This window comes from Protopterus annectens, chromosome 4.part0 (genome assembly GCF_019279795.1).
Source record: "Protopterus annectens isolate FY-2018-M chromosome 4.part0, PAN1.0, whole genome shotgun sequence".
In the NCBI taxonomy this organism is placed as follows: Eukaryota; Metazoa; Chordata; order Ceratodontiformes; family Protopteridae; genus Protopterus; species Protopterus annectens.
In genome coordinates, this window is record NC_056733.1 from 1,755,277,445 (window position 1) to 1,755,296,373 (window position 18,929).

General features: G+C 41.2%; 1 protein-coding gene across 1 annotated transcript in view; it reads right to left on the reverse strand.

The window, feature by feature from the left end:
* PSD2 (pleckstrin and Sec7 domain containing 2) overlaps positions 1-18,929 on the reverse strand; it is a 2,726,943-nt gene that overhangs the window by 359,440 nt on the left and 2,348,574 nt on the right. The window contains exon 13 of the mRNA XM_044069466.1: positions 3,668-3,812. Coding sequence (XP_043925401.1) covers positions 3,668-3,812 — 145 coding nt within the window. The remainder of the gene's footprint in view (positions 1-3,667; positions 3,813-18,929) is intronic.

Here is an 18,929-nt window from a genome sequence, read left to right on the forward strand (position 1 = left end):
CTGAAATTCCTGTAATGCTGGAAGCACTGACCGCATCATGTTTATGTGCAGATTGGCCTCGTTTGCAGACCAGGTGCCTTGGACTGTCTGCAGCAGATAATGCCCCCCCCCCCATCTGGGAAGCATCTGTGGTCACCGTGACCTGTGGTTGAGGGGAAACAAAGGGTCAACTGTGCAAAATGAATCCACCATGAAAGGGTTCTTTTGCACGTAACCATTATAAGAATCAGTTGGTGGATAACTGACCATTAAGGAGCTAGAAACCATTGAAGCATTCGCATGTGGAAACTGGCTAATGAAACTAAAACTATAGCTGCAGCCATTGACCCTAAAAATCCTGTAGAACATGACAAGCAGCTACCTTCTTGTTTCAGAGTAATCTGTGTTTGTTGCCTGATTGTCAGCACTTTGGAGGATGGAAGTATCGCAATCCTCTGAGTAGTATCTAGCAGTGCTCCTATGAACTCCAGTGTATGAGAAGGGTCCAGGTGTGATTTCTGATAATTTATGGTTATGCCTAGTTCTGCACAGAGCCAGTCACCTAAGTAAGGAAACACCCAGAATCTTTGCCATGCATTTGGTGAACACTCTGGGGGCAGTAGTGAGACCAAAAGGCAGCACTCTGAACTGGCAGTGACTAGTTCCCAGCCAGAAACATAGGTGTCTTCTGGATCATTTGTCTATTTTTATATGGTAGTATTTATGCTGAAAGGAAGTACGGACTGAACCATGACCATTCAGAACTTGCAGTGTTGAACCAACTTGTTTAATCTGCTGAGATCTAGAACTGGTCTCCAGTCCCCCATTTTCTTTGGAACTAAAAAGAACCTTGAGTAAGTTCCGAATCCTCTCTTGTCTCGGGGGACCTCCTGGATGACTATTTTTTTCTAGCAGTTTTTGAATATGAATTACTGCTTGATCCCTTTGACTGGGTGGAACTTCTGTGATTTTCTTGTTGGGAGTTTGATAAGACAAGGGGATTTGGTAACCTCTGGATATTATCCTTTGCACCCACATATCGGTGGTTATCTTTTGCCAGGCTCTCCACTGCAGGGATAGTCAACCCCGATTGCCTCCAAAGGTGGGCAATTGGGCCTCCTTTCTGGAGCTCTGGAAAGGGTTTCCCAAAGAAAGATTCTCAGGACTCTTGGTTCTGCGGGCCTCCTCTGCCGCAAGGATGGCGTCTTCCATTATTGTTCCTTCCTCTGCCCCTGGGGGAAAACTCTCCACGTGTGTCCTGGTAAGACCCCTGAGATTTCTTGAACCACATTTTACCGCTACCTCTATAACCCTTAGGATGAGGTCTCTGAGGAGCAGAAAAATGTATGCCCATGGCAGAAAGGGTCTTACCTTCTTTTTTACATCTGGATAATGTATCTTTGACCTTGGGACCAAAAAGGGATGTGCCATCAAACAGGGTGCTGACAAACGAAGACTTAAAAAGCTCTGTAAAATTACATAGGCGCATCCAGGCATGCCTCCTCACAGATATGCCGGAACCTGCCACTCTACTCATTCCTTTGGCTATATGCACAATGAGCCTCATGGAAGAATTAGCTACAGAGTGCAGGGTCGCTAACTGGAAAGCCATCTTTTCTTGTGCTCCCTCAACTACTGCTCCTTCAAGGGTATATGACAGCTCCTTGATCAGATCCCTTTGCAACCTGGTGAAATGGGAAAGATAGTTCAGTGATCATAAGGCAAAAGTCACTGAAGAAAAGACTCACTTCTCCCATCTATCCATCATCCTAGAATCCTTATTAGGAGGATGAATAGTGGAACTCTTCTCTGAAAGTTCCTTTTTGATCGCCACCACCATGGCCATGGCATCTACTGCAGCCCCTTTTGTCCAAAAAGCCTTGTCAGCTGGAGCAGTAGTCATTTTGTTTGTTTTCTGGGGAATAGGTTCAATGGAATCTGGGGTCTTCCACTCCTGCCGAGTGATCAAACCTATGAGCTCATCGGCGGGCGGAGTCTCCCAAGAGGTAGATGGTCAGGAACCAAAGGCCGCCAGGTACACGGACTCCTCAGGTGAAGGATTACTGAAATGCCAGCCACCTCTCTATCCTAAAATCTCTAGGATCTCCCTGAAGGTCATCTGCTCCATGGAGTCCAAACATTTCGCCTTGCAAGGCCTTTTCCAAGGGACCTCCTCAGTGGGATACTCTGGGGAAGTATCAGAAGAGGCAGGGGTACCCCAATGGGTATCCTGGTGCCTAAGGTCCCATTGTCCCTGTGGAATATCCTGGTCAGAAGTGCACAGGAAAGATTGATGGGATTGAGGATCTGAGGGGGCCAGTGTCTTTCTAGATGCGATGGCAGCTACAGCCCTCTCCAGAGACCCAAAGGCTGAGTGGGACAACGGCTCTGACAAGCCATGCTTGTGAGATGGCGTACCTTCCAGCCCAGAAGGAAAGCGACATATTTGGATCTGAAATGAAAGGCACCAGGTGTCTTGGATCCAATGACTCCGAAACTTGCCCTGAAGTCGGAGGAGTTAGTGGGGGTAGATGGCTTGGACAGATCTCAAACTGTATGGGTTGAGGCCAAGGGGAACTTAGGAATACCCTGCGCCCACAAGATCTTCTGTACCATTCTTTCCACATCTTCTTCAGTAAGGCTCCTGGCTGAACGGGAAGAGGATGCTGATTGGTATTTAGGTCTACTGAAAAAGGAAGACAGTACCCTCGAAGGAACAGGGTCAATAGTCGGGGAGTCCCGAGTCCTTGGAAGAGTCATAACTGGTTTATAGGGACTTGCTGTCTGATCCGATACCAACGGATCTGATCTATCCTTACTTGAGAGGCTTGCAGCCAAAGAAATGCTCGGCGCCAAAGATTCCTCAAATGAGCTTATTTTTCCTTTCAACTAAAGCTTGGTGGTAGAATGAATGGCAGAGAGTGCAATCTTCCTGTAGATGGAGGGTCCCTAGACTGTAACTGCACAGGGAGTGCGAGTCACTGTTGAAATTTTGGGCCCACACTTTGTGCATTTCTTAAATCCTGCTGGCTTATCTTGTTTCTCAGCCATGATGAGGAAATTAAAGGCAGAGAATACACTCTCACACACACACACATGCACACTAAAGGGCACACAAAAAGAGAGAAAAAAGGAAAGTTTATTTTTTTTGCTATATAAAGAGAGAGAAGAATACCTCTAATAGTACAGGGGAGAAGAGAGAGCAACTTATTAAAAAATGGTTACTATCAAGAGAGAGAGAGAGAAAGTAAAAGTAACCTAAGAAAAATGTGGTTACTATTGAAAAAGGAGTTTAGAAACAAAGGGGAGATAGAAAAAGGCTAACCACATAAAAATGAACAAGAATTAGGAAGAAAGGGAAAATATTATCATAAATATTACCTAACTATCCAAGAGCTAGAGGTTTAGACCACATCTTCGAGAAGTGGCAAATGAGACTCGAGGTAACAGGGAAAGATATGTTGTGGGTAAGGGGAGGTATCCAAGAGCTTTTTGGTTGCCAGGAGCTTAGTAATGGCCGAGTCGGATCATATGGATTGGATCCGGACCTATATCTGAGGATGAGATGAAAAAACAGACTTTATCAGATTGTTATGTTCCATTCAAATAAAAACATGGTACATCAGCAAACTGAAAATAAACAAAAAATTACTACTTTACTTAAACTACATACAAATGGCAATTTTACCTGAGTAAGTCTAGTTACTGATGAAGGCAAGAGAGGCCTACAAAACTTTTTCATTGAACCTATGGCAGCTGGAAACGCGGGTGCTGAAAAAATGGCAGCAACAATATTTATTCTCAAAATCCATGAATGCATTTCCTCTTCACTTCTGTAATGAGAAGAGAATGAAATAAAAGACAACACAGACTATGCATTATTACAGATACAAACCATTGAAAGCAGTTATTTACCATAGATACAAACTCTTGAAAGCAGTTATAGGTCAGCATATGTATGCATTTTTGAAATGCCACTAACTGTATTATCCTAGTTCTACCAAAAGTATCCCACTTCTAAAATCAAAATGAATGATGTGTCATTTATTTTCTATGACACTATAAAGCACAATGCATACAGACTGCAGACAGCTAGAAAAGTTTTAAACAAATACGAAACATTCAGACCGAACATGCTGTGCAGATATGTATACCAGTTCAAGCTACTCTGTTAATACATTGCAAGCAAATATCAATTTTTTTAGTTTCACATATAATACGAACAATAAGCAGAAAAGGACACATAGGCATTCATGCACTAATACTTTTAGCAACTTCTATGACACTGAATAACTCAAGACTGACCCAGCAATTATGCTGAAGGTATGCCTAAAATAAATGCCATTCATAATACACAGTCAGTGTATATAATTCACTGCTGATAGCTCAGGTAATAAAAGTGGTAAAATACTAACTAAAAAGATCACCCCCTGGATTATTTATCTGATAAGAAATTAAATATGTGTGTGTGTGTGTTGCCACCCTTAAGGAAAATATGTGAAACAATTAATCTGTAACCATCTACAAACTTATATCATCCTTCCCCCAAACTACATGGCTACTGGAATGGTAGAAGTACACATACTGCTTTGTAAACCCTCACGGACAATATACTACTAAACATGGATGACGGGCCAAATCACTGGAACAATCTTCATCGATCTAACAAAAGCTTTCGAGTTAGATGACCACCACCTTCTTTTCAGTGTAATACTCAAAGCTGGTATAAGTGTGCAGCCCTTCCTTCGTTCAAAAATGTCCTCCAAAACCGACTGTCAAATTTAGCAGCTCCAAGTCAACTCCAGGATCACTCACTACTGGTGTCCCATTAGGATCCCTATTGTCCCTCATTACTCTCCTTCTAATTTAACTCCTTTCCTAAATCCATTTTTCTGTATGCTGATGATATGGTAATTTACAGATGAGACCAATCCCACTCCACAATAAGAAATCTCCAAGATGACTAAGCACTTCTGTCTCTCTGGCTATCCCAAAACAGACACCTCGTAGTCCTTCTACGTGCCACACCTCATCATAAAAGGGTTCTCATCCAGGAAAAAAAGTCATTGTTCCCCTCTACTCATCACTCATTAGACCCATTATAGAGTACAACGCCCCTTTTGGAATGTACCTCAGAAGACATCTGCAACAGCTGGAAAGGCCACAGAAGTACCTCACAAAGAGGATTACTGGTCTCAAACAAATGCCCTACACTGACCGCCTCAAAAAACTCCAGCTTTACTCTGTAGCATATCGCCTACTCCGAGGTGATCTCTGCCTAACATATAAAGCTATGTCAAACCCAGAGCTGTTGGACATGCTACACCTAAAGAAATCCCAATCCCTCCAAGCTACACGCTCTAGGGACCTAAACCTTGTCACCACAATAAACAGGACAAGTTGGAGGGATAGATTCCTGTCCCAGAGACTTCCTATACTCTGGAACAAGCTACCCATCTATGTCAAGCAAAGTTCTTCATTAGCACTCTTCAAGGAAAATCTTGATGAGTGGATAGGAAATAGGAAATACACCCCGGGGATCACTTCTGTCTCTCTGCTGGACAGTGGCTCAGGAAAATAACTTTCTTGGGTGGCGTAAGCTATGGTACCTTGCTGGCTAGGCTTACGTAGGCCCTTGGGCCGATAGCCTAGTACCTACCTATGAACCTATAAATACCAAAAAACTTAAATCTATGATTGTTGGTAGTAGACAAAAGCTAGACAAAATATCCAAAGACTGGTATATCACAACCAGCAACCAAACCCAACTAGAAACAAGTCCTCTTTTCAAATACCCGGGAATCTGGCTAGATCAACAACTTATCTTAACTTTCAACACTATATTAACATCACAAAAGCAAAAAATCAACTCCCAAATTGCTTTGTTTGAGAAAAATATCTCACTCTTAACCCTTAAAGACAGGAACACTATTGGAAAACCCATGCTTTTATCACAACTAGAATATAGACCCCTCAAAAAAAAAAAAAATCCTCTTTGCAAGTAACAGCCAACATTCATTCCACTTCCTCCCAAAAGAGGGTATCTCTGTCATGTGCTCAGTACTGGCTACTTATTCCAGCCTGAATTAAACTGCTAATGGGGGAGGGTATCTACATTATAAACTCATCAAACAATAATTTCCTTTTTTGACTATTCAAGTCTATTCTTGCCCCTCTCAATATAATTTCAAATCAGTAACCAAGAAAAAAACACCACCAACTGCAAGAATAATGTAGAAAACAACTGGCCACACCGATGTCACTAAAACCACAATTTTACTGAGCACTTTCTTCAGAATAAATGTCAGACTTCATCAGGATTCTGATGAAGTCTGGCATTTATTCTGACAAAAGCGCTCAATAAAATCATGGTTTTGGTGACATTGATGTGGCCAGTTGTTTTCTACATTATTCTTATATTTTCAAATCACCCACTTCCCCAACACAACTTCACTACAAACTTCAAGGGGCAAACTACTGCACTGATCACATCTTCATTATAATTGCTGATAAAATCTGGGAATGACTTAACCCAATCTCAAAGAATCATCTATTTTTAAAACATTTGGACACCTTCATACAGCACATAGTCAAAGAATCTATCCACAAATTTTTCTCACTAGGAAGCATCACATGAAATAGCAAGAACTAACTTTCTTTCATTCCTACTAAATCCATCAGTCATCTCACACTTAACTATTGAATCTTGACTAAAAACTCTCCCTCACATATTGCATCCTGTTTTCTTTCAAAATAAAGAAAAAACACCATCAACCACAAAGTTAGCGAACTCTAACAATGAGGCACCGACCAGGAGTAGAATCAATCGCAGTTTAATCCAAAGTACATATACATAGACTGAGCGCTTTCTCCAGTAAAGACTGGCTTCATCAGAGTCAATTTGCAAAACACACCCAGCTTTCCTTATATACACCTAGAAAACCATTAACAATACCATAAAATGAGATAATTAGATGATTATTCAATTGTTAGAAAAAATATATAATATTATAAAAATGAATATATATATGTATATATATGTGTGATACCAATAAAAATAAAATATAAAAAATAAAAAATATAATACTAACCTGTTGAATCCAACATATTACTATACATTACTATCAATAAATTCATTATTTTTCATATTTTGTTCCATTTTTGTAAAAGAGCTGAATATATCCTAAAACTTTACAAATCAACAATGTTCGTAAGTTTTGTAGATTGTACTTGTGTATATTTATAAAAAATTGCCCTCTTAACTACTTCTATGTACCTTAATTAAAAAGTGTGTACAATATATATGTGCAATACAGTGAAAACATATATATAGAAATGCATTCATATTACTTAATCAATATTTAAAAAAATTTTTTATATATATAATATATATAGTTTGACTATATAATAACACATCCTAGTCTTGAAACCACTTATTGGTCAAATAATTTGTGCATGATGTTTTAGTACAGGTTTTAAAGAAATACATTTGTTTAACCCAGGAAACTTTGTGGCATTCAATCTTATCTGCCATTCTGTTTCACGAAGAGCCACCATGTTCCCAATATCACCATTACTGACTGGTTTTACCCTGTCCACTATAAAAAATAAAAATTTTTTAAATGAACGACATTCCTTTGAGTGCATGTAAAGAGAGTTATATTCGTCCTTCCTTTTAATTGAACTGACATGCTCCCTGACCCTCTCTTTTAAACATCTTGTTGTCATGCCCACATAGAATGACTCACAGGACATACAGGATGCAACATAAACACAATTTCTTGTGAAGCAATTACACACACCCGGGCAAGCAATAGTACGTTTGTAACCAGCCACACTTATATAGGTCCCCACAGAAATGTATCTACATATTTTGCATCTGCCACATTTGTTCATGTTTGATCTTTTAAAGTCATGACTAGTCTTTTCCAATATTTCTTTTAAATTATAACCCCTAGCATAAGTAATAGCTGGTTTATCTCCCAGTACTGCTTTGATGTCCCTACTTAGAAAATGTTCCCACAATTTCCTCAAATTATCACTTAATTCTGATGTTTTTTCATTATATCTCAGTATAAATCTTGGTGTTTCTTCACACAAATTTTCATTAGTCCGCCTGGACTTCAAAACCTGTGTCATTTCATTTTTGTTATTGTTCTCATTTCTCAAAATGGGCATATACCTACTCCTTCTCTTCCTGAATATTTCTTTTTTAATTTTCTTCAACATTTCTAATGGGTATCCCCTTTCCAAAAACATACCTATAAGTGTGTATATTTCTGCCCTAAAGGTGTCCTCTTCACTGATGAGTCTCGATAATCGGACCATTTGGCCTTTGACTAGTCCTTTCCTTTGGTGTAGTGGATGACAACTTGAACAATGTAGCATTGAATTAGCATAACTTGGTTTCCTATATATAGTACTGCCAAGTTCAGCTCCATTTTTCAAAATTTTGATGTCCAAATAATTAGCTGTATCTTTGTCCCATTTATAGGTAAATTTCAGAAAGTTAGATGTTCCATTGAGGTATGTAACAAAGTCCATCACGCTTTGTTCATCACCTTTCCAAATTATTAATAAATCATCCAGGAATCTATTATAGGAGATTATATTACTAGCAAAACTAGAACCTAAAATATGTTCTTTTTCCCATGCTAGTAATACCAAGTTCGCAAAAACAGGGGCACACCGTGCCCCCATTGCTACACCTGTTAACTGTTGTTATATTTCTCCCTCAAATACTATATAGTTGTTTTTTAGTATTAATCCCATCAAATCATAACATAACTCAAGTTTTCCAACATCAAAGCTCGGACTAGTCAGTAAACTGTCATAAAAGAGTTCAAGACCTTGTTGGTGTGGGATTACCGAAAAAAGGTTAATTACGTCTATAGTCAAAAAACTAAGACAATCATTTTGTGAATATTCAATAGACAATTAAAAGGAAGGACGAATATAACTCTCTTTACATGCACTCAAAGGAATGTCGTTCATTTAAAAAATTTTTATTTTTTATAGTGGACAGGGTAAAACCAGGCAGTAATGGTGATATTGGGAACATGGTGGCTCTTCGTGAAACAGAATGGCAGATAAGATTGAATGCCACAAAGTTTCCTGGGTTAAACGAATGTATTTCTTTAAAACCTGTACTAAAACATCGTGCACAAATTATTTGACCAATAAGTGGTTTCAAGACTAGGATGTGTTATTATATATTCAAACTATATATATTATATATATAAAAATTTTTTTTAAATATTGATTAAGTAATATGAATGCATTTCTATATATATGTTTTCAATGTATTGCACATATATATTGTACACACTTTTTAATTAAGGTACATAGAAGTAGTTAAGAGGGCAATTTTTTATAAATATACACAAGTACAATCTACAAAACTTACGAACATTGTTGATTTGTAAAGTTTTAGGATATATTCAGCTCTTTTACAAAAATGGAACAAAATATGAAAAATAATGAATTTATTGATAGTAATGTATAGTAATATGTTGGATTCAACAGGTTAGTATTATATTTTTTATTTTTTATATTTTATTTTTATTGGTATCACACATATATATACATATATATATTCATTTTTATAATATTATATATTTTTTCTAACAATTGAATAATCATCTAATTATCTCATTTTATGGTATTGTTAATGGTTTTCTAGGTGTATATAAGGAAAGCTGGGTGTGTTTTGCAAATTGACTCTGATGAAGCCAGTCTTTACTGGAGAAAGCGCTCAGTCTATGTATATGTACTTTGGATTAAACTGCGATTGATTCTACTCCTGGTCGGTGCCTCATTGTTAGAGTTCGCTAACTTTGTGGTTGATGGTGTTTTTTCTTTATTTTGCTTCTTCGTTTGTTCCTGGCTTGGAGCTGTTTACCATTGTTTGCTCCTGTTTTCTTTCACCCAAAATGTATATACTCTTCATACTTTTCATACTGTCTGAGCAATACATGATAATATACTAACCTCTTTTTTCTCTTTCTCCACAGTACTAACACACAACATATTCTCTCTAAATCATCAATTAAGTGCAGTACAATTTACTTTTCATTATCCGTGCAATGTTGTTTTCATTGAAACATGTACTTGTTTTGCCACACTTATCTCCTCTAAGTATTTTAAACATTTTTGATTTGAGTCTCCTCATGGGCTGAACCTGAAAATGATTGAAGAGATTAGTGTTGTACCCCAGTTAAATTCAAATATTTGTGTGTGTGTGTGTGTGTGCACGCATGGGCCTACTGTTGTGTGTGTGTGTGTGTGTGTGTGTGTGTGCACGCATGGGCCTACTGTTGTGTGTGTGTGTGTGTGTGTGTGTGTGTGTGTGTGTGTGTATATATATATATATATATATATATATATATATATATATATGTATATGTGTGTATATATATATATATATATATATATATATATATATATACACACACACACACACAGAAATATATATTTATACATATACACACACATATATGGAGTTACTTACCTTTGTTGAAAGGCACTGTTGATGTCTTTCATAATATCTACACCAAATGATCGATATTATGCATGTTAACACGCTGCTAAGTGTCAATCGTGGTGCATGCAAACAGCTTCCAACAAAAGCCAAAAGAAAATAAGAAGTTATGTACTCACCATAACGTTCTGTGTTTGTTGTCCATCTCGCCTTCATTCTATGTTGATTGGGTTCAGAACGATGCAGCTTAATTCAAAAGCTAGAGAGCTTCCACTGGCTCGAGGCTATACCCTATCCCATGATGCTCAGGGAAGATTACCCAGATTTTGTTTGCAAGTAAAAGCATGATTATCTGCCTATGATTAAAACAACATGTCTAGACAAGACTCAGAAGAGAATCAGGGACTCCATAATTCCAATCACAATAGGAAAATGTCCGCCTCATCCTCCAGGAGCGAAGGCGTGGGAAGGCGGGTGGGACACAAGAATGAAGGCGAGATGGACAACAAACATGGAACGTTATGGTGAGTACATAACTTCTTAATGTTATGTTGTCATATCTCGCCTTCATTCTATGCTGGTTGGGACAGCGTCCCTAGCACCTTCTTTCTTGGGTGGCTCAAGGGAAAGTACTTTTCAGAACAGTGGACCCAAAGGAGGCCCTGTTCCTGGAGGCCAAATCTACTTTGTAATGAATGATGTTGCTGCTGCACACATGGAATCCATAGGAAGCCTGGCCTGGAAGGCAGACAAAGTTGCAATAGCTCTTGTCGAATGGCCCTTCACATTGCCTGGTAGCTGTCTCTTTTGGGAATTGTAGGTGTAGGAAATACAGTCTGTGAGCCATTTACAGAGTATGACCTTTGACACCTGAAATCCTTTCTTTCTGTCTGAAAAGGACACAAAAAGCTGGTCCGACTTTCTGAAAAAAGAAGTTATGTACTTACCATAATGTTCCATGCGAGTTGTTCATCTCACCTTCATTCTTACAGATGGGTTCGGAGCCGATCCTCAGCTCTGGAGTCGGCCTACTACAAAGCTCGAGGTCTTCAGACAGATCAAGGCCAAGTCCCTATCCCATGATGCACCTAGAGTTACCTCAGATCTTGTTTGCTGCTTATAATAATACCATGTGTTATTGTATCCCTCTTTAAGTGAAAGCCATAGAAGGATTGAGCAGCCAGAACAATTTAGCATCTCGGTCCTTGAAAAACCCTGGAGGGGATAGGAGGGTGGGAAGTAAGAATGAAGGCGAGATGAACAACTCACATGGAACGTTATGGTAAGTACAGAACTTCTTTATGTGAAGTTGTTCTATCTCGCCGTTCATTCTTACAGATGGGTAGCGTCCCAAGCACCATCTTTCTCGGGTGGCTCACAGGAGTATGTTTTTCAGGACAGTAGACCCAAAAGAGGCCCTGTCCTTGGAGGCCCTGTCCACTTTGTAATGAGTGATAAAGGTATGAGGTCTTGACCAAGTGGCTGCTGCACAGATGTTGTCTATAGGAAGTCTAGCAGAAAAAGCAGAGGATGTAGACACTGCTCTGGTAGAATGAGCCTTTATTTTGTGATGCAAGGGCATATTAGCAGCTGAATAAACAAATGTGATACAATCGGATAACCACTTAGAGTTGTTTTTGCCACTGGCATACCTTTTCTGGAATCTTAAAAGGAAATGAAAAGCTGTTCTGATTTCCTGAACTCTTTTGTTCTATCCAAGTAAAATCTGAGTTGTCTATGAACATCAAGCTTGTGCCACATATACTCTAAGTTGTTGGTGTGTTTGGGGAAGAACACTGGCAAATCAATAATTTGGTTAAGGTTAGTTTCAGTACAAACTCTGAGCATAAATGAGGGATTAGTTTGTAGTGAGACTCTGTCACCATGAAAAATTAGATAAGGAGGCTTTATGGATAAGGCTTGAAGCTCTGACACTCTGCGGCCAGAAGTGATAGCTACTAAAAAGATAGTCTTCCATGACAAATATTTTAAATCGCATGAGGAAGCTGGTTCGAATGGAGGGAGAATAATGTGTGAAAACATAAAATTTAGATTCCATGGGGTATAAGGGGATTTCACAGGTGGTCTGAGATGAAAAGTCCCTTTGAGAAAAACTTTGGACAGCTTGTGTGACATTATGTTCAAGCCTTTAAATCCAAGGTGAAAATTAGGGATAGCAGCAAGATGAACCCGAACTGTTGCTGCTGCAGCTCCTTTGTTGAAAATCATAGTCAAGAATTCTAAAATGGAGGCCATAGGGGCTTGGTAGGGATCAATGCTCTTTTGAGAGGCCCATATAGAAAATCTTTCATGATTTTCGAATCTGCTGTGTTTCATCTGAAAGGTTATGGAACCTGGCTATGTTGGGAACTGAAGCAGCCAAGCTCTCACCTTCAGGGACTGAAGAGAGGGATGAAGTTCCCCCCAATGAGTGTGTCAGAAGATCTCTAACTGGGTCCAGAATCCAAGGGTCCTCCAACTGATGAAGTTCAAGGAAGGGAAACTAAATCTGACAAGGCCAATGAGGGGCTATTAGAATGATGGTCCTTCACAGGGCTTTTGCTTTCTGTAGTACTTTGGGTATCAAGGGAATTGGTGGGAATGCATAGAGGAGACCCAGAGGCCAATCATGTACAAGTGCATTCCTTGGGGCTTCTCCCAGAGGGGGAATCAGAGCAAAGTAGCTTCTGCATTTTGTGTTCATGTGGTTGGCAAAAAGGATGCAGCAAGGTTGGCCCCACCTGTGGAAAATTCTGTCCACTATTTCTGTCTTGAGGGACCACTCATGAGGCAACAAAATTGCTCTGCTCAGCATGTCTGCTATAATGCTGGATTTCCCCGAGATATGCGTTGTTAATAGAAAGTGCTGGGTGGATGTAGCCCATTGCCATACTCTTAGGGCCTCCTGACAAAGGGAGTAGGACCTGGTTCCTCCTTGTTTGTTCAAGTACGAGACCACTGACATGTTGTCTGTCTGAACTCCAATTGTTCCCAGAGGAAGAGATTCCTGGAAGTACTGCAATGCTAAAAGTACTGCTCTCATCTCCAGGACATTGATATGCAGATGTGTCTCCTGTTCGGTCCATGTGCCTTGGGATGTTCTTCCCTGAAAATGCCCCCCACCCTATCAGGGAAGCATTCGTGGTCACTGTGGCTGCTGGTGGGGGTAGAACAAAAGGACGACCTATTGTAACATGAAGAGAGGTCAACCACCACTGAAGATCCTTTTTGCATGTGTTTGTGATCATTATAAGATGAGACATTGGGAGCTCTTGGTAAGACCACTGAGTGAACAACAGCCATTGCAGAATCCGCATGTGCATGCGACCCCATGCCTAACAATTTTAGTACTTCTGATGCTGGAGCCTTGTTTTTCGATATGATATTGTGGACCTGCTGACGGAGTAGTAAGACTCTTTCTGCTGGGAGTCTCAGAGTGGTAGTGGTGATGTCCAGTTCTGCTCCGATAAAAATGCTGCAATGGCGACAAGGCAGATTTTTCTGAGTTTATTGTAATGCCCAAATGACTGCAGAGTGAAAGAGTGGTGTCCCTGGCTTGTATGAGCTGATGCCTGGTGGTGGCAGTGAGAAGCCAATCATCTAGGTACGGAAACACCTGGAATCCTAAATGTCTCAGGTGAGCAGTGACCACTGCCATACATTTGGTAAATACTCTGGGGGCTGTAGTGAGACTAAAGGGCAGGGTCGAAACTGGTAATGATTGGCTCCCAGCCGGAAGCGCAGATGATCCCTGGATGGTCTGGCCATTTTTATGTGGTAGTACACATCCTGGAAATCTATCGAGCACATCCAATTGTCTTTCCATAAAAAGGGAAGTATCGACTGAAGCATGACCATCCAGAACTATTCTTTCTTGAGAGATCTATCGAGCACATCCAATTGTCTTTCCCTAAAAAGGGAAGTATCGGTTAAAGCGTGACAATCCAGAACTTCTCTTTCTTGACAGATCTGTTTAGTCTGCTGAGGTCCAAAATAGGTCTCCAGTCCCCTTTCTTTTTTGGAACTAAAAAGAATCTTGAGTAAGTTCTGGATCCTATCTTGTCTGCTGGGACTGGTTGGATGACTCTTTTTCTTAGCAATGTTTGGACCTCTATTGTTGCCTGTTCCCTGTAACTGGGTGGAGCGTCCGGGATTTCTGTTGTCAATGGAGGGGGTGTGGCGAAAGGAATTAAATATCCTCTGTAAATGATACTTTGTACCCAGCTGTCATTTGTTATTTTGAGCAAGGGGTCTGGATACAAAGATAAGCGAACCCCGACTGCCTCCAGAGTAGGACAGTCAGGCCTCTTTTCAGGAGCGCTGGTAGGGCTGCCCAAAAAACTGATCTCTGTTGCCCTGGTTTTGCAGACCCCCGCTGCCGTGAGGATGGCGTCTTCCATTATTGCCCCCCTCCTCTGCCCCTGGAGGGGGGTTCAGCACGTGTGTCCTGAAAGGCTCCTTGGGCTTTTCGGAGCCACATCTTTCCTCCCCTTTGACCCTTGGGGTAGGGTCTGGTAGGAGTGGAAAAACGGACTCCGACAGCAGACAGAGTGTTTCCTTCCTGTTCACACCTGGTCAAAGTTTCCTTAACTTTGCGCCTGAAAAGGGACGAGCTATCAAAAGAGGTGTTGACAAAGGATGACTTAAAGGGCTCCGCGAAGGAACACAAGCGCATCCAGGAGTGTCTCCTAAGAGCAACTCCTGTACCCGCTGCCCTACTCACTCCATCGGCTTGATATGAAATGAGGCGCATGGACGAGTTCACTATAGAGTTGAGGGTAGCAAGCTGAGAGACAACTTTATCTGAAGCTCCTGCAGCTACTTTACTCTGAAGAGCATCTCCAAGCTCTTTTAGGAGATCTCTTTGCAATCTCGTAAAGTGGGTAAGACAGTTGAGCGAACGAAGAGTAAAAGTCGCTGAACTGTACGTGCACTTCCTGTATCTATCCATGATCCTAGAGTCTCTGTTAGAAGGATGGACAGAGGAAGAAGTTTCTGAAATTTCCTTTTTGCTGGCTGCCGTCACCACCATGGCATCAACTGGCACTCCCTTGGTGAGAAAGGACTTTTCTTGGGGGGGGGGGTAAATTTATTAGGCCTCCTAGGGACAGGCTCCATGGTGTCAGGAGACTCCCACGCCCTTTGTGAGACCAACTCCATGATCTCATCGAAGGGCGGAGACACCCAAGAGGTGGTGGGTTGAGACCCGAAAGCTTTCAGGAGAAATGACTCATCTTCCGTAGAGTTGGTGGACTGCCAGTCACCCCTCTGCCTAAGGATTTTTAGTATCTCAGAAATTGAGATATCCTCAGAGGGGGACTGTGGGGACCCTTCTGATTCATCCAAGTCGGTGTCAGATGTGAGAGACTCCTGTGGGGAGTCTAAGTGCTTCCTCTTACAGATTTTCTTCCTGGGAACCTCATCAGTGGGAACTTCTAGTGAGGACTCAGAAGAGCAGGGGCCACCCAATGGGGTTTCCTGAGGCTCTGGGTCTCTACACTTAGAAAGGATCTGTGAAGCAGAAGCGGACACAGGCACTTTTGGGGAGGAGGTAGTCGGGCCTGAAGAAGTAGATGTCTTAGGAGACATAACTCTCCTCATGGCTTCAAAGGCACCCCTGCTCCGATGAGATGGGACTGCTGGATCCAAGGAAATCATCAATCCCCCCAGCACTGGGGTAGTGGGCTCCAAACCAGAGGTAGGAGCTAGCTCATCTGAGCCAAAGCCCCGAGAGGTAAAGTCGGAACTGACATGTCAGTCCGACTATCCTCCCCAGACCCGATCGGAGCCGAGGACGTCCAAGTAAATGGAACCGATGACACTGGAACAGGTGTCAGTTCCGAAGGCTCAACAATCAACAAGTCTGACTCCTCCAGCTCCAAAGGACCAGTATGGCTCAGAGGAGGAAGTGAAGTAGAAGGTAATACAGTCTTTGGTTCCGAAACCACTTGGGTCAGAGCCAACAAAATATTTGCAAACACCGGTGCCTGTAATAACTTCTGCACCACACAATCCACATCCAAATCGGAAAAGGCTAAACGAGGACCGAGATGAATGGATGGACAGAGGCACTGAGTGAAGGATCGTCGATTTAAGTACCTCGGATACCGGCTCCAGGACTGGGGACCGGCTCCGAAAAGACAAAATGCTCAGCTCCGAGGACTGTGGAGCTGACGTCGAAGGTTTCTTTGGTTTTTTAACTTCCAAAGAAGTAGAAGCCTTAGAAGACTTTGAGGATTTGCTAGACCTGCCCTGGTCACTCAAAGCTTCTTGAAAAGATGGTTTGACTAACCCTCTGTCAATTAACTTTCTCTTTATCTCCTAAAGGACCATAGAAAAGAAGGAATGACAAAATGGAGCAACTTTCTTAAAGGTGTAAAGTTCCCAAACAGTAAACACAGTTAACATGGCTATCAGATACAGACATTTTCTGTCCACATTTTGGACATTTTTTGAAACCTGACTTAGGATGTTTATCCCTATCCTGGTCAGCCATAACGAATAGTATCAGTGAAACTAAACCAAAAAGCTAAAGACACCCAAAACAATTTAAATAAGCCCTGATAAAAAACTAAGGGCTGAATATCCTGTGACAGTGTCACTTTAAACACACACTAAATATCAAAAGTTGTCAAAGGCACTCAATAACTATATAACTATACAACTACACTAACTACTCTAATTAGAAAGGCATTCAGAGAAAAACGAAGGCCAAAAGCTATATTTAACTTTGAAAAAGGCACACCAAGGAATATATACTAAAGAGCTATAATACTAAAGAAGCTAAAGCTAAGCTAAAGAAAAGATGAACATTTTTATAATAAAGTTTTACTGGCCCGAGCTATTGCTGAGGAACTTCTGATCTATTGCAGCGGCAAACTAGATCTGGGGTAACTTTAGGTGCATCATGGGATAGGGACTTGGCCTCGAGCTATCTGAAGACCTCAAGCTTTGTAGTAGGTCGGCTCCGAACCCATCTGTAAGAATGAATGGCGAGACAGAACAACTTCACATTCTTTAGTTCTATGCATGTAGAAATGCAGTTGTCTATGTATGTCCAACTGGTGTAATCTATATTCTGCCTTCTTGCCATAGTTTAGGAAAAAAACTGGTAGGTCAATGCACTGATTTAGGTTGGGCTCTGAGCACACTTTCAGTAGAAAGGAAGGGCTGATCCGTAAGGAGAGACCATCTTTATGGAAAATTATGTATGGAGGACGTATAGATAAAGCTTGGAGTTCTGACATTCACCTGGCCAAGGTGATGGCCACCAACAATGCTGTTTTCCATGACAAAAACTATATGTCACATGATGATGCAGGTTCGAAGGGAGGTAGAATTAAAGAGGATAGAACAAAATTTAGGTCCCATGCAGCTGGAGGTTGTTTCAATGGAGGCCTTAATAAGAAGGTACATTTTAGAAAGGCTTTACAGAGTCTGTGGGACATGATTCTTAGTCCCATTTCCCCAATATGAAAGTTTGATATAGTGGCTAACTGCAGTCAATTTGTAGCCACTGCCACACCCTGATTAAAAAGTTTAGCGAGAAAGTCTAATACTGATGTGATGGGGCCTGTAAAGGGATCTATGTTGTTTTTGGAAGCCCAGTGTGAAAAATCTTTTCCATTGACTAGAGTATAATTTTCTATTTGATGCCTTGTGAGAGGAAATCAATATATGTCTAACTTCAGGGGAGATGTCATGGAGCTTGGCTGTCTGTGGAACTGGAGCAGCCAAGCTGTCAATTTTAAGGTTTGTATCAATGGATGGAACGTCCTCGACAAATGAGTCAGAAGGTCTGGAACTGGGTCCAGAATCCATGGTTCCTCCTGGAGATGGGGCCACACAAAGGGGAACCAAATTTGCTGAGGCCAGTATGGTGCAATGAGAATCACTGAGCTTTTCAACATGCTGGCTTTCTGAAGAACCTTCAGTATCAGGAGAAACAGAGGGAAAGAGTAAAGGAGTCCTGGGGCCAATCGTGTATGAGCGCATCCCTTGGTGACTGCCCCAGATGGGGAATCAGGGCAAAGTAGTTGCTGCATTTGGCATTCATGGAGGTGGCGAAAAGGTCATAGCAGGGCTGGCCCCACTGGCGGAAAAATCTCTTCCACAACCTCTTGTTTTAGGGGCCACTCATAAGGCATCTGAATAGCTCTGCTGAGTTTGTCCGCTATCACGCTGGATTTCCCCAGGATGTGCATTGCTATCAGAAAACTTTGAGAAGAGACTGCTCATTGCCATACTCTTTGTGCCTCTCGACATAGGGGGTAGGATTGGTTCCTCCTTGTTTATGTGCCACACTACTGACATGTTGTCTGTCTGAATTGCAATTGTTCCTATCGGGAGAGAGTCTTAGAATGGTTGCAATGTGAAGAGCACTGCTCTTATCTGTAGGACATTGATATGCAAGTGGTTCTCATGTTCCTGCCAGATGCCTTGGACAGTCTTTCCCAGATAATGCCCCCCC